This window comes from Amphiura filiformis, chromosome 15 (genome assembly GCF_039555335.1).
Source record: "Amphiura filiformis chromosome 15, Afil_fr2py, whole genome shotgun sequence".
NCBI classification, from domain to species: Eukaryota; Metazoa; Echinodermata; class Ophiuroidea; order Amphilepidida; family Amphiuridae; genus Amphiura; species Amphiura filiformis.
This window is the reverse complement of record NC_092642.1, coordinates 64,683,462-64,698,470: the sequence shown is the minus strand read 5'-3', so window position 1 is coordinate 64,698,470 and position 15,009 is coordinate 64,683,462. Positions and strand designations below refer to the sequence as shown.

The 15,009-nt window shown below is 37.2% G+C and overlaps 1 protein-coding gene across 1 annotated transcript in view; it reads right to left on the bottom strand.

Moving 5' to 3' along the window:
- The window catches only part of LOC140171104 (disks large homolog 5-like), a 172,311-nt gene extending 158,634 nt beyond the window's left edge, over positions 1-13,677 (bottom strand). Inside the window, 1 exon segment of the mRNA XM_072194272.1 lies at positions 12,986-13,677. Coding sequence (XP_072050373.1) covers positions 12,986-13,292 — 307 coding nt within the window. The 5' untranslated portion in view covers positions 13,293-13,677.
- Between the last annotated feature and the right edge of the window lie 1,332 nt (positions 13,678-15,009).

Sequence of the window (15,009 nt, the reverse complement as noted above, 5' to 3'; positions counted from 1 at the left end):
CTTACTTGAGGAAGGAGACCTTTTTAGAGGAAAGAGGAAAGACCTTTTTAGAGGAAGTACAAGCTTCAAGAAATGGTTCAATTCCCATAATTTAGTACTAATTCATGTTTTATGTTAGCTCCTAAAAAAATCTGCAATCCTTACCCAAAGTACATGATACAGGGTGTCTCTGACAGATTAGTATTGAGATAGTTTGGATTCCTTTGCTTACTAATACTTGCAAGGACAAACAACATTGAATCTCAGAAACACAAAATAATATGAGGCTTTACCGATAGTACCCTTTTTAAATCATCAAATTTATTTGAGCTGTTTAGGAAATGTTGCCAATAACAACATAATATTCAAGTGGTACAATAAATGATTTACAGCAAAGTTTTTCTTCAGAATTTAAAAAAAGGCTAAATTACCCTAAAAAATCACAAAAAGGCTTCAAAAATCTGAACAAAATTTGAACATTTTTTTGCAAACACAGACCCCCGTTTATACAGCCCGAAGCGGACTTTAGTCAAATTTGAACTCTACTTCATTTGTGTGTAAACAGGTCCCGGGGTATTTAGTACAAACATAGACCATTAAATGGTCTATGGTACAAATGACCATACGGAACGTGCATAAATATGGGTAGCATTTTCTGCCTTTTGGTATATCAATGACCCCTTTTAGCCCAATTTTGCCTCAATCTAGCCAAAATTTCGAAAAAAAAAAAAAAAAATTGAGAAAATTTGTAAAAACCAAGACAATATCAGTTAAATTTGGCAGAAAATTTTGAATTTCGGTATATCAATGGGTCCAAATTCTTGAAAATTTGGTATGGGTCCACTTTCAAATTTTCAGCGGCACACCCCTACCAAAATCAAACTTGAGTCCCCCCCTCGTAAACACGGTCGCTGTGTTTTGATGACAACCCAGAGCAACTCAACTTAAAAATGTTTATTTGAAGCATGATCAAGTGATATATGAAAAAGTCAAATTCACAATTTGGTTTTTAGTCGACTACTGTGTAAACACCCCGTCAACAAATAATTTATACTAATCCTGAATCTGAATTTGATATCGCAATTGAAGTCAACTTCTCTGCATGTAAACGGGGTCATATTTTGACAATTTTCTGAATTGTGATCAAAAAATACATGTCAAAATAAGTGCCGTCATTGAAATATGTTTTTTTCTTGTCGACATGTCAGAAAATATTTATCGACATAAAAGTACGCCCATGACTTGGTCGAGAATGTCAATGAAGTTGAGTAAACAATCGCATATATACCACTATTTACTATTTAGTAAGTACCATGTGTCATAAACAATGTCGATAAATGTTGTAATACAAATTTTATGTCGACATCAGCAATTTTTTCTGATGTTGAAATCAGTCCACTTTGGACAAAAACAGCTATTTTTAATTTCATACAGGATAAAATCCCCCAAACCCAAGATCTAGGTCGGCCATGCCTGTAAAACAGGGTTTTTTCTTGTCACCTTAAATACTTCAGGAGGTCGAAATTAAGTAAATCATCTATGCATATCAGCACTACAAATCAGGACAAGTTAAATGAAAGAAGATCCAATATTTCTTATAGTTTAATAAAAACGCAAAACATTTACAGATCAAAAACACGGAAAAAAGGCTAACAATTTGAATGCAAATATTTCCAGAGAATAAGCGACTGGGCTTACTTGTAAGCTTATGCATATAGAGTTGTAATTATTCCACGCCCGGGGTCATAATTTTCTACAATTTTCCCTCCCTGAATTAATACATTGTTTTTTGAGAGGCCAACAGGAGACACCACACAAATATCGATATATGCATGCAAGATTCGCTATAAGTACCCAGGGTGTGCGGAAAAAATCAATCATTTCATACATTTATCAGTGTAAAATTACAAAATCAACAGGGAAAAGAGGCATTGGCATTGCTGAACTCGAGAGTCTAGATTTGAATGAGGGAAACTGGGGCGCTCGTTTTGTTACTTAGGCTTAAGTTTGTCATATAATATTACCAGTAATACATGAAATTGTAAGAATTTTGAGTAGAAGTGAGAAAGATTGCCCTTTTTTATACACAGAGCTACATGTAGCACTACTAGTGTGCTCTGTTACTTTTTATACTTAGTACAAATGGATGCAAAAGGAGCAAATAGATTGAAAAATAAAAACCTGCATTTCACAATTTGGTTTTTAGACCACCTACAGTAAACAAATTTGGTTGTTGTTGTATTTATGCCTCATTATTTATTTTTATTTTAGAGCTATTGTTGGAAATAGAAAACTTAATGATTAAAAAAAAATTACTTCACCAAGTTATTAAAAATAAAAACCTCATTATTATTTTTTTTTTAATACAAAGTAAATAAATTTATGCAACTGAGCTACCAAATTAGCATATTTTGCGATGAAAACCTAGTGGAATTAGAAGACCACCAATAAGCCATCCCTCTACCAAGTCACATCAATATATGCTTCACCAGTTTCGAGAAATTGGTCAGAATGAAATTTATGCAAATGAGCAACTAAATTAGCATATTTTGTGACAAAAATCCACTGGAATATGAAGACTGCTAATATATATAGCCACCCCTCAACAAAATCGCATCACTATACGCCTTACCAGTTCCGAGAAATTGCACTCGCAACCTCGGACGGGCAGACGGACGGAACAACAGACGGACAACCAGGCAACATAATACCTTCGGTGGAGGCATAAAAATAACATGACAAGATGTACAGCAAGGCATACAACATCATGCTTGTCTACCAGAATAGAAACACACTTGACTCTGCTTTACAAGATGGATAAGCCACGATAAAGCACTTTATCTATGGCCCTTTTCACAGGTTTAGTTCATTGGCCTTATGTCCACCATCAATCCTGAATCATCTTATCCATTTATAGAATACATTATGCTGCTTGGCCCATTCACAATGAGAATACTCATCACATGCCAGCAAATAATGGTGCTTTACAACCACATGGTCCATTGACATTTGAGTTTAAATGTTACACTACCCTTATCACAATAAATTATAGTTCACAGTTCATTTGAGGGAATCATCTTGCAAGTTCAGATGTGAAAACGGGCACTGTAAGAGACTAAGAGTGGTTATTTTCGCGCGTGTAAATTTTTGTGCTTTACCGATTTTGAACCAATTTTCACTTGTTTTTAAATTTGTGATTTACAGTTTTCTTCCACAGATATATAAAAAGAACATATAAATTTGCACGTTTTTATTTTTCGCGATAGCTGCATGAACATGAAAACCGTGAAAATAAATGTGCTGTGAAAAATTTCCCCTTTTTGTGTAGTCTATATCACAGCTTGGAAAACTACCCACAAGCCATCATTACCATTATGTAAGAGTATTACAAAATAACACATGTGGTAAAAATCAAAGATTGTTTGCCGGTCTACATCTGCCAGTCTTAAGGACTGCTAGTTCTAAGGTTCGCTAGTCCTAAGGGTTGCTACTCCGAATGTTCTCCAAATACCATAACCCTAAACCTAACCATAACTCTACATCTTAACCCTAACCTGAGTAAAAAGGGTCTATTAGCATAGCACTAGTTGTTCAGTGCATAAGGGACCATGACAGGCCGTCTCTGACATTAAAAAATCCACCAATCCTAGCCAAGCACACTTGAAGACCACGAATCGGGCACGATTCGTGGAACTGGAACCAGTTGGGTGCTCGAGAATCTAAAAAGTGAGGGGGCCGGGACAAAACAAATTTTCCAAACTATATTTTGCCAATGCATGAGATTTTACAACCTTGTGTAAGAGTTAATAGCTGTAATACCGAATTGCCAGTACCCCCGAGCATAACATAGTAATTTTGAATAAGTGTAAAGCGATATGGAGTGGTCGTACAATGCCAATATAGTGGCGACAAAAATCAGGAGTCAAAAATAACAATTTTAGTCGACAAACAATACAATTTCTGTCACAGTATGCCCCCTGTTCGACAATATCTCACGCCAAGCAATTCTGAGAAGTTGACAGCCCTGCAGTAAGCTGTTGAAAACTTGCCGAACGAACGCTTGTTTTCTGAATCATAAACAGAATTTCATCAAGTTTATTTTCAAGCTACATGCACCTGCTTACAGAATTCATAGAATAGCCTTTTCTGAAGAAGAGACATAAGTGGGTTCTTTTTCAAATTATTTATTTTTTCTATGTAACAAAGGAGGTGTATATGCCAAAAAGGTTGCTTTAAACACCCTACTTTTTGTCATTTTAGCCATATTTAGTCAAACAGTCAGAATTTTTGGAGAGGAGTCATATTATGCATTTGTCATTCTGCCAGTAATATTTGTGATACAACCTGATTAGACCAAAGTTGGCACTTTTATGAAAAATTACCATATGTAGTGCATACGTAGCCCCTAAATCGGTTGTCTGCGGGTCGTACCTGACAGTGTGACACGCAACGTTTTACTTGAGTATGTGTCAAAAAACTCGATTACCTAGAAATTTATGCTCAATGACCTTGAAGATGCCTGATACACGTCAAAAAGTCACATGCGCGTTGTTTTACTCATGCATGCATGATGATCAAATTACCTTGAATTTTGGTGCAAAATTTGGAATTTTTATGTCTATTTCGTATGTTTTTTATGTTGTATGTATGTCTGTCATGGGCATCTCGAGAAGGAGAGTCAGCTGCCCCTTTGTCTTGCCCCTTTTAGTTGCTGGCTACCCTGATATGTTTTTAGGACTTTTTGTACTTATTAGACTACTTTACACCATTTTCTTCAAGGTTTGCCACCCTTGAAAGTTGCCTTGCACCCCTCCCCCTTGCCCCTCCCCCCCTCCTCTCTGAAAAAGTCCTGGCTATGCTAGAAATAGTTCCAGTGTGTGCGAACTGCGAAACACACGCAAAGTGGCCAACGAGTGGATTTTGTAATGTCAGAGAGGGCTTGTCATGGTCCCCTACGCACTGAACAAGTACTAGGCTATGCCACTATCTCAATTTCGTTATTACCAACTTCGGTCTGATTGGGTCACATTTGATTTCCTCAGAGCGTTTTATATAATTAGCTTTAGAAGTCAACAGATTCACCCCTCTGTTCAATGATTTTATAATTGGAACTACTGTAAGAAGTGACAGACAAGCTGCAGAACAACAGAGCTTGGTAAGCATATCTGGATTTGAATGTCACCGATGTCGACAAGTCTGCGGCTCTAACCTAGGGCATACAATGATGACAGCTACAACCAGGCAATGCAGGCATGCAGTATTACCATACATCAACCTAAATAACATTCCATCTCGACTTCATGACTTGCTTGGAGGATGTTGATGATGCAGATGATGATGATGATGATAAAAATAGTAATCCTTGTTTTTATATACCGTTAACCTCACCTATCATCAACAACACAAAATCTGATTTTTACTGGAAGTTTCTCTGGCCTTATCAAAAACATGTTGAAATATTACAGCAACAAATACAGTTGATGACTTGCATGGATGATGATGATAATGATGATGATGATAAAAATAATTACCCCTACATGTGCCTTTACATGAATATTACACACGATAACCTCGCCTATCACCATCACAAAGTCTTGATTTTTTTTTACCCTTAATTTCTCTCACCTTTCCTAATTTTATCGTATATAAACATATTGAAGCATGGTAACAATAATTACACATGACTTTGTATCCCCTGACTCAACTGACTTGACAACAACTGTCTGACAAAAATAGACAGTTATCTCAATTAATTTATAAGCTTACCAGCTTCAATTCAACAACTAGAAGAATTTCTATGTCCAATTTGCAAAGCAAATTAAACACTATCCTGCGAAGGTTGTGATGAAGTAACATTATACATGTGTATGCACTAATGAGGGGATTTATCGCTAAGTAATTATACCATAATGTTCAAGTGCGAGATGATACAGCTTAATTGTTATCTGAAATCGAATTTATATTATTTATTTAACCTTTTTTGGAGGGTTCTAATACCGGTACTATGAAATAGTGTCTGTCATGTGCGTCCATGCTAACTGCAACACACCATCTTACCGAATACACCCTCCTCCAATCCAATAAAACAACATCAAACATCTCCCCCTCCCATCTATGATTAATTAAATAAATACCCCCAAAACCCATTCCTACACACTTAAACACGCACCAAATCCAACCCAAACATCCTCTTACCTTTAACTTTTGGTCGTTTGTGAAATAACGTCAGATGCGGCCACCATGTGGAGGCTTTTTATACCATTACGAGATGGTGTGGATGTAGAGACCATGGCCATATTCCTCCAGCCAGTCTTTGATGTATTTAAATCCCAAGCACAACCCAGCTGACTTAAGCAGAGAGCATTCATAGATAAGCTAGCAATCGACGACCAAGTTGGCTCATGCGCATGGTGGGAGTTAGCTGATTGAGGGCAGTGTAAGCATTACTGCTAGCTTGCTCTCTCACCATTCAGCAAAATATTTCCAAGCACAAATTTTCTCACATTTTGCAAGGGATTGTGAACATTTTGGGCTTGTATATAGTTGAAGTTGTTGCATACATTGTACTTGGCACAAAGGTTTGTAATGGAAGTATTAGGCTGTTCCGATTGAAATCCATACACCATGGGAGACATGACCTAAATCTTCCATACAGGGAGGTACAGATTTTAAATGGAGTCATCCATTTTAGGAAAACCCATTTTAAATTCACACTCCCTGTACCAATGACCAAACACGCAAACAGGGACATGCCGCAAATATGGGTAGCACTATATTTTCAGCCATTTGGTATATCAATGACCCCTTTTTCTAAGCCAATTTTGGTATATATGGATGGGTCCTTTTCTCAAAATTTTCTCAATTTGGGAAAATTTGTAAAAACCAAGACAATTTGGGTTAAATTGGGCCAAATTTCTTCGAAAAATATAGAATTATATTGATGGGCCCTCTTTCAAATTCTCAGCAGCACACCCCTACTAAAACCAAACTTGAGTATCCCCCCCAAGAATATTAAGGCTGTGTCTTTGGCTAATATTCATACATGTATTGTTTACAGTTTTCTTTTTCAAATCACAAAAATATAGGTGTCACAAATATTTTTGCCCTGTAGCACACTTATTTTTGTGGTGACTTTATTTCACAATTTAAATAAAAATGCCAACCACTTACAATTTAAATAAATGACAGCAAGAAAATTAGGTAAATTTTGAACTCTAATGTAATTATTAGCAATTTGATTTGATGCACCAAAATCTCTAGGGCAAGCTCTTTTCAAATTATTGTAAATTTGTGAATATTTTGTAGTTTACAAGATCTATATTTGTCGCGTGAGTTGTCTTTTGTAATATAAAAATATTTTTGATGCTTAAAATTGTCAAATTATTTTGCATTTTATAGGTTTCAGTGACTCGAAAATTATGCCATGCCAGGAACTGTATTACAATTTTCAACAAAAAATTTAAAAGAAACAAAATCCAAAATTTAAATGCAAAGTAATAATTTCATTTATGTCAAGCATTTATGCCTATGCATAAACAGCTGAAATCTGGGAAATAACGCTGACGAACCTTCGGCCAGGTACAAGTGAGTGGATGAAGGGGTCACTGTATATATTTGGTCGGGCATTTTTACAGGATAAGCAATACAGGTGTAGCCAACAATCGAGCACATTACCCTGATCGGACCGACTTAAACAACTAACCAACTTCTAACCTAACTGAATGAAATTTGCAAAATCAAAAAGGTCAGAAAATTATTAGCATGTTTAGGCCCCCAATAAAAACAGATATTTGTCAGATCTTACAATGCAGAATCCACCCCCCCCCCCCTACATCATGCTCAACACTAAACATTCTTAATTTTTAATTTAATAAATTTTGTTGAATACAATTCACAATTTAAAGTGTTAAAATCACATAATTCTTCTATTTTAAGGACATTTTGTCTAATATTTTTGTTTAAAACCTAATTAGCAAATTTTGCTGTGACAAATGCGTAAAGTGCGCAGCGCAGAACAAATGCACCTAGTCATTCTGAGACATTCCCTTTGACCTAACCTAATGAAATTTTCAAAATCAGAAAGTTCAGCATATTGTTTCATCTAAATCAGCTAAACCTGGGCTACACATGCAATGGGCTGTTACATTTGAAAGTCACATCCCCACTGTGGAAGATTTTGAGAATTTTAACCAAATTCAACAGTTTAATTCCAGATCAACTGTTTTCAATCAAAACTGGATAAGGTGAGGGAGATTTTGGAATTCCACTCAAAATTGTCAAATTTTAGGCCAAATTGTGCAAAATTCAACTGGATTTTACAAATTTCAAAAATGTTCAGCTTAAATTTCACATAAACCAGGCCTTTCCTTTTGAGGAGTGCGAGTGGGATCGCACCACTCCACACTCCTTAAATGACCCCAAGGAGTGCAATTGAACACACTCCTTAAAAAAATTGTGTTAATTTTAGCACTCCTACAGCACTCCTAAATGTCTTGAGGAGTGCGATTTGTAGCACTCCTGGATATATTTTAAAAGACAAGGCCTGCAAAACTAACCAAAATTTCCAGCTAGATTGACTGTTGATGAAGGAGCAACTGGAATTGAGGTAGCACCGAAATCATCCACAGGGGGTGGGTGAATTTTAAGTGGAACAGCCCAATGCAAGCCATGTAGACATGTCAGATGTAGCAGACTGACAATGCCAAGAGCTAGGTTTTCACCTCAACCAGGGACCAGTCTTACTCATCATGTTATTTGCCCACTGGTTATCACCATTCCATGCATTAGTTATGGCAATATATGCAGCAGGGATACAAAAAATACAAATTTGAGAACCAGGTATGTCAGCTTTTTACAAAATATCTATAATATAACCCCTAGTTCACAGGTCCATGTCTTCGAGTGAATGAGGGGTAACTTCGTTTCAACTAGGGCTTACTTGTAAGTTGTCCTGAACAAAATTGAATAATGCTCTCAATGAAAGTGCTTGCCATACATGTACTAGAATCCACAACATGCTCATCTATCAGGGCACAGTTCTTTAACCCCAATACATTTGTACATTTATTGAATGACCTTTGAAAATTTGGGTACAAAAACTCATACTCTGCAACTTGAGGTCAAATTTTGCACTATGATTGTTTAATTGAGGTTATTGAACTATGCCACTGGGATCATGGGATGAGGCCATTGTGGTCCATGGTGATAGAATTGGCCCTGCACGGTCTCTGTACTAGTCTGTGTATCCATGGGTAACATCCCTACTACCCCACTTGCATATCATTTGTGAAGTTTTCAAGTTTTGTGTGATTTTGCAATTCTTTTGCCCATCAACTATAGATACCTCATTTTTTCGCAAGAATGAGGACGATACTTTAAAGATAGGGCCTACTGCTTTTTGACAGTTCACATGTGCGGTGAGTTATCAAAAAGTGAGTAAGGTTTGCTTAATTTTGTTTGCCAGAATAAAAATTTGGAGCAATTACAAATATTTATTTTACTGTACGGTAATGATTTATAAACACCCTCTTTTTACAATTGCACCAATATATATATTGGAAAAATTATCCGTTATCCCTTTTGTGTGTTTCACTGAGCATGTTTCGTCATCAGATATCAGTACTTCCTTTGCGAAATTTTGAGCATTCGTACCGTGGATCAGGAAGACGAAGAATTCAACAATTTTCAATAACAAAGTTACCCTGACTGCAGTGTTCGAAATAAGCACTTATCCTCTTGTCCTCTTGTCCAAATATCACTGGGGACAACCATATTGAGCTATGTACTTATCCCCTGGACAACCACTATATTTTACCTCCAAAGTATGACACATTTTGGGGACAACCAAAATGTTGTGAGGACAAGCAGAATTTATGCTTTAGTTATCCTCGGGATAACCTCCATATTTTCCTTATTTCGGACACTGCCTGACTGTGAATTATCACATGGGCTTTTTCAAATCTGACACAGAATAATTATTAACCCTAACACCCAAAAATCTTACAAAATCTTACGATGAAAAAATCTGCGCATGCATGAATCCCAGGGTCTGCGATGACGCAATCACCCTAAGTGTTATATCGCGACGGAATTGCTGGCGGGCAGCAATAACCCGTAGCTACCGGTCAAAGGTTCAATCCGGGGTGCCAAGTCAAAATTCTTCTTCTCCTTGACTTTTTCGGATCTTCTTTGACTTCCGATCCCAAAAAGCAGGGTCCAGTGTTAGGGTTAATCAATCAATTAATCCATCAATCAAGCAAACAAGCAATCATTATTTTGTTGATATGACTGTGTTCTTTTTCTGGCACACTAGAGACAGTGTTGTAATACTACGGTATTGTATTGGAATATACAGTGAGAGAAATTTGAAAGTCCATGTTTCAAATCCTGGATGTTTCATTGACAGGCAGTCATTTCTGTATGTGGACAGTGGCAGCACCAGGTTTTTTTGGGGTGCAAAGTGAATTTCTAGGGACAAAATCAAAAAGTTTTGCGCAAAATGGACGAAAAAAATGGAAATTTTTGGGTTTTTACTGGGGGACAACAGGGGGGCAAGAGTTTAGACTAGGGGGGATTTGCCCCATGCCCCCTTGCACCGCCACTGTATGTGGAGAATTGTGTTAAAAACCTATAGAAGTATCAAATTCATATGCATTGTATCAAATTCATGCAATGGAAGTTGAGCATAATGCACAGAGGGCAGTATAACAGTTACAATGCAGACTCCCTACACTAGTACAAATGAGTGTGCACACGGCACAATCAGTGTGTTTCTGAACCCCGGTTCTGAACATCTCGCATCTCTTTTATCTCTCCATATTTTTGAAGTGGGTCACTGTCAACTAGATCATTTCTACTGTTTAGTCTGCAAGAGGCGAGTAACCATTCATTCCCTTTACATGCATTTTTGTGACCTCGACAGTATTATTATTGAGCGGAGCTTCACGCAGCTGGGACGTATAAATAAGACAAGACAAACTGGATATGCGCACAGTTTATATGGCACTGATTCAATGATACACATGCAAGAGATGTATCAGCCAAAACTGGAGATCTCCGGATTTATTATAAAAACTTAAATTTTGCAAATAAGTAGAAATTCGAGTGAAATTGAGGGTGTCGCTGTGGAGCAAATCACATCCATGGCTTGAAACGAGTGAAGTCACTTCTGTATTGCTTCAATAGAGAGACAGATTAAAACTAACATTCATTAGCTTTTGATTGACAGTTGATAGGCTCGATCATACTTAGTTCCAGATCAGTGAGAAACAGGGTTTGTTTTTTGCCAGTAGCAAAAACTGCTTTTGCCAAGGGGACAAAAACGACCTGCAGCAAAAACCTGCAAACCCTGGACTGACTGACTGAATGGTTACAATTATAATGATTTGATTTAAGATAGAAATACTTCTTTTCATCTCATATTAGATCCATATTCTACTTTTTGTTGAGTTCCTCATTATTTTATACTTAAAAATATGCAAATTTAGGCTGCTAATATGAAGGGTCCCTGTAGTAAATCCTTATTAATTTTAAGACATAATACATGTAAGTCGTTTTTAATGAAGTGGCTGATTTTGAGACTCACAAAGCTTTCCCAGTGGGCACAACTGACGTTGAAATCACGTTGAAATCAGGTTACAATTTCGACGTCGAAATCAATTTCGACCTAGAGGTTAGTTGAAATCAGGTTGAAATTTCAACGTTGTATCAACGTTGAAATTTCAACCCGATTTCAACTAACGTCTAGGTTGAAATCAGGTTGAAATCAGGTTAGGTTGAAACTTCGATGTTGTATCAACGTTGATTCAACGTCAAAATCCTAACCCGTGCCCACTGGGTTTGTAAACTAAAACTAAAGTTCGGTGAAATGAACCCCAGGATAACCTAAAATTAAACAAAATTCTTTTTGCCCCAACTATCCTCATTTTGGCCCAGTTTTAGCATTAATAAAATTGCACATTTTTCACTCACTGGGTCAGAAGGATGATTCTGTGAATCCTCCTCCCTGGAAGTTCTGACCATGCTACCAAAGAGACCCATTCCATAGCCACTTTAAAAGGTTAAACTCTGGGGCTCTCTCTGCCTCAGTCACAAGCTGCCTCCAATGACTTTTTGACGCCGCATAAGGTGACGGCCGACGAGTGACAGAAAACTCGGAATCAACTTTTTAGGGCCTTATGGTCCAACTGGATCAATCATTTTGGCTCTAGGCGCGCGTGATTGGTCGAGAGCCGGGCATAAATTAGGGGTTCATTCATATATTTTCATGACTAAACGGTTGTTTATGCCCGAGGGCCGCTTGCCCGAGGGCATAAACAACCGCTTAGTCATGAAAATATATGAATGAACCTCGTTTATATATACTTTCAGAACATTTTGTGATTCATATTTCATCAAAATATTAACAAAAAATAACAAGAAACATCATTAAAAACCATGAATTTCGTTCGTTCTCCATACCACTGCAATCGCACATCCGGGCATAAACGCTGTTTATGCCCGGCTCTCGACCAATCACGCGCGCCGTTATATAGCGCGTATGTATGAACAGCGTTTATGCCCGGTGTCCCGGAGGTGAGATCGCCGGGTAGGAAAAATGAAGGAAAATCATTGTTTTTAATAATGTTGCTTGTAATTTTTGTTATTATTTTGATAAAATAAGAATCACAAATTGTTCTGGTATGTATGAACGGGGTTCATTCATATATTTTCATGACTAAACGGTTACAGTATGAACAGCGTTTATGCCCGGGCAAGCGGCCCCTCGGGCATAAACAACCGTTTAGTCATGAAAATATATGCATGAACCCCTAATTTAGTCATGAAAATATATGAATGAACCCCTAATTGATGACGATGTTCATATCGAACAATTATTTACGAAGCCAGAGAACTTGGAGAAGCACACCTCTGCAATTCACTTACTATTTTTAAACTTCCCTGGATTTACTGGAAATCAAGAGTAATTTACATCTAAATCAAAACTGACTCGGCGCTTACAACTTACCTTGGCCATCTATCGGATGATAATTGTATTGGCTGTGACTTCCCAGAAACATCACCGTAAGTAGATGCGGGTAAGTGGTCTCCAACGCAACACATAACGAAGAAAACACCTGACTTCCCTTGTTGGGGAGGATGTCCAGAAGCTTTGCTACCTTTCCTTGCTGGTTACTCCCAAATCTGTCGATTTCATGGATGTCATCCGGTGACAGAAATCGATGAAGCATCGGGTAAAGTAACTCAACTTTGGACACCGATTGCACAAATTTTTTACGGTGCTGTTTGAGCAAATTAACGTGTCTCTCTTCCATGTTTATTGGAATGTAATCTCTAGTCTAGAGAGACTTTGGAATGATAAAATACATGAAATATTATATTTCAATTTGAGTTATTTAATAGCAAAACCCTGTGTTTCTTTACGCCCCGATCTATCAGCAGCATAACTACCGTTGCTGGTAGCTGTATAGTCAATATTATTACGGTCATTTTGGAAGAAGTAAAATTACTCTAAATTTGCTATGAGTATAAAATAACATTGTTTTTATGCGATAAATTACCAACGATGGACCTTCCGCAACTTGATCTACATATGCTCTCGAGTTTGACGTTTTACTCTTAATGTCCAGGCTCAAATTTAGCAATAAATCAATGGGTTGAGTCTCGCGAATCGGAGACTGGGGTTCGCCATCTTGGATGTGTACTGTACTTGTTATGGAAGAGTCTGGTCTCTATCTGCTGTCAATCAACGAATCTGTGATGTCATCGCTAGATTTAGTCTCTTTCCGTGTAATACAGGTAGCATTACTCATTGACGATGTACGGTGTCGGTAACATTAGCTGCGAGACGGCGATAGAGTTTATACGAGATGTACGAGAGGCAGACTTCATTGCGACAGGTCAATTATACCATATATGGAAGCATTTAGTTCAAATATGGTTAAGAGTCCACCTCCTACCGGAAGTTATCCCAGCTGTTTAGTCTAAATATCATACGTTGGAGAAATGTGTGTTTACATAAAGTAAACAAAAATAATGGGGGGGGGGGGTATTCACCGACACCCAATGACCTCTTTTTTGTTTTACTGTCACCAAAAGACCTCTTTTCAAGAACTTTGAACAAATTATTGATAATATCACCTATTAAAATTAAATTCACAAAATTTCATTTAATACCGGTATTATTCCTTTTTTTTTTCAAAAAATTCTAATTTTGATGACTTTTGCAAAATTTTTTGTAGGCTATATTTTTGACCCACTTGACCTTTTTATTTTTTGGTAAATTTTTCCCCAGTCTCATGGTGAAGTTTAATTTATCATTCCCTAAATTAATCTCTCTGAACTGGAAAACTCATCATTCCTGTTCTGATTCAACAGCTCAGATATCCATGAGAAAACTGTTTTCTCTGGGCAGGGCAGTCACTGGAGATGTGATGTGTTTCGTCATAGATTTTAAATGGTTTCATGCATGGAAACGTATGAATTGTTTATCAAAAAAAAAAAAAAAAAAAAAAAAAAGGAATGCAGCGCAGTCTATGGTGAAGATGGTGAAGATGATGATGGTGCACCACGCAGTGATGGACTGGTGGTGGTCATGACAAAAATGATGATATAAAATGATGGTGGAGGTGTTGGTGGTGATGATGATGGTGATGATAGTGGTGATGATAGTGGTGATGGTGATGGTGGTGGCGGTTTTGATGGTGATAATGGCAGTGGTGATGATGATGATGATGGTGATCAGGTGATGGTGTTGATCATTGTGATGATATCATTCATCATGATGATGATGATGACAATGATGATGATGATAATGATGATGATCATGATGATGATCATGATGATCATGATGATGATCATCATGATGATGGTGGTGGTGGTGGTGGTGGTGCATATCAATTTGAAGGCACTCTTTAGCAAAGTCATAGTTCATATTGAATTTACAAAAAACAAGCGAAGTAGTAACTTTTTGCACAAGATAAAATTTGAAAAATATTGTAAGGAACACTTGAGGTTTTGACTTTTAAAACC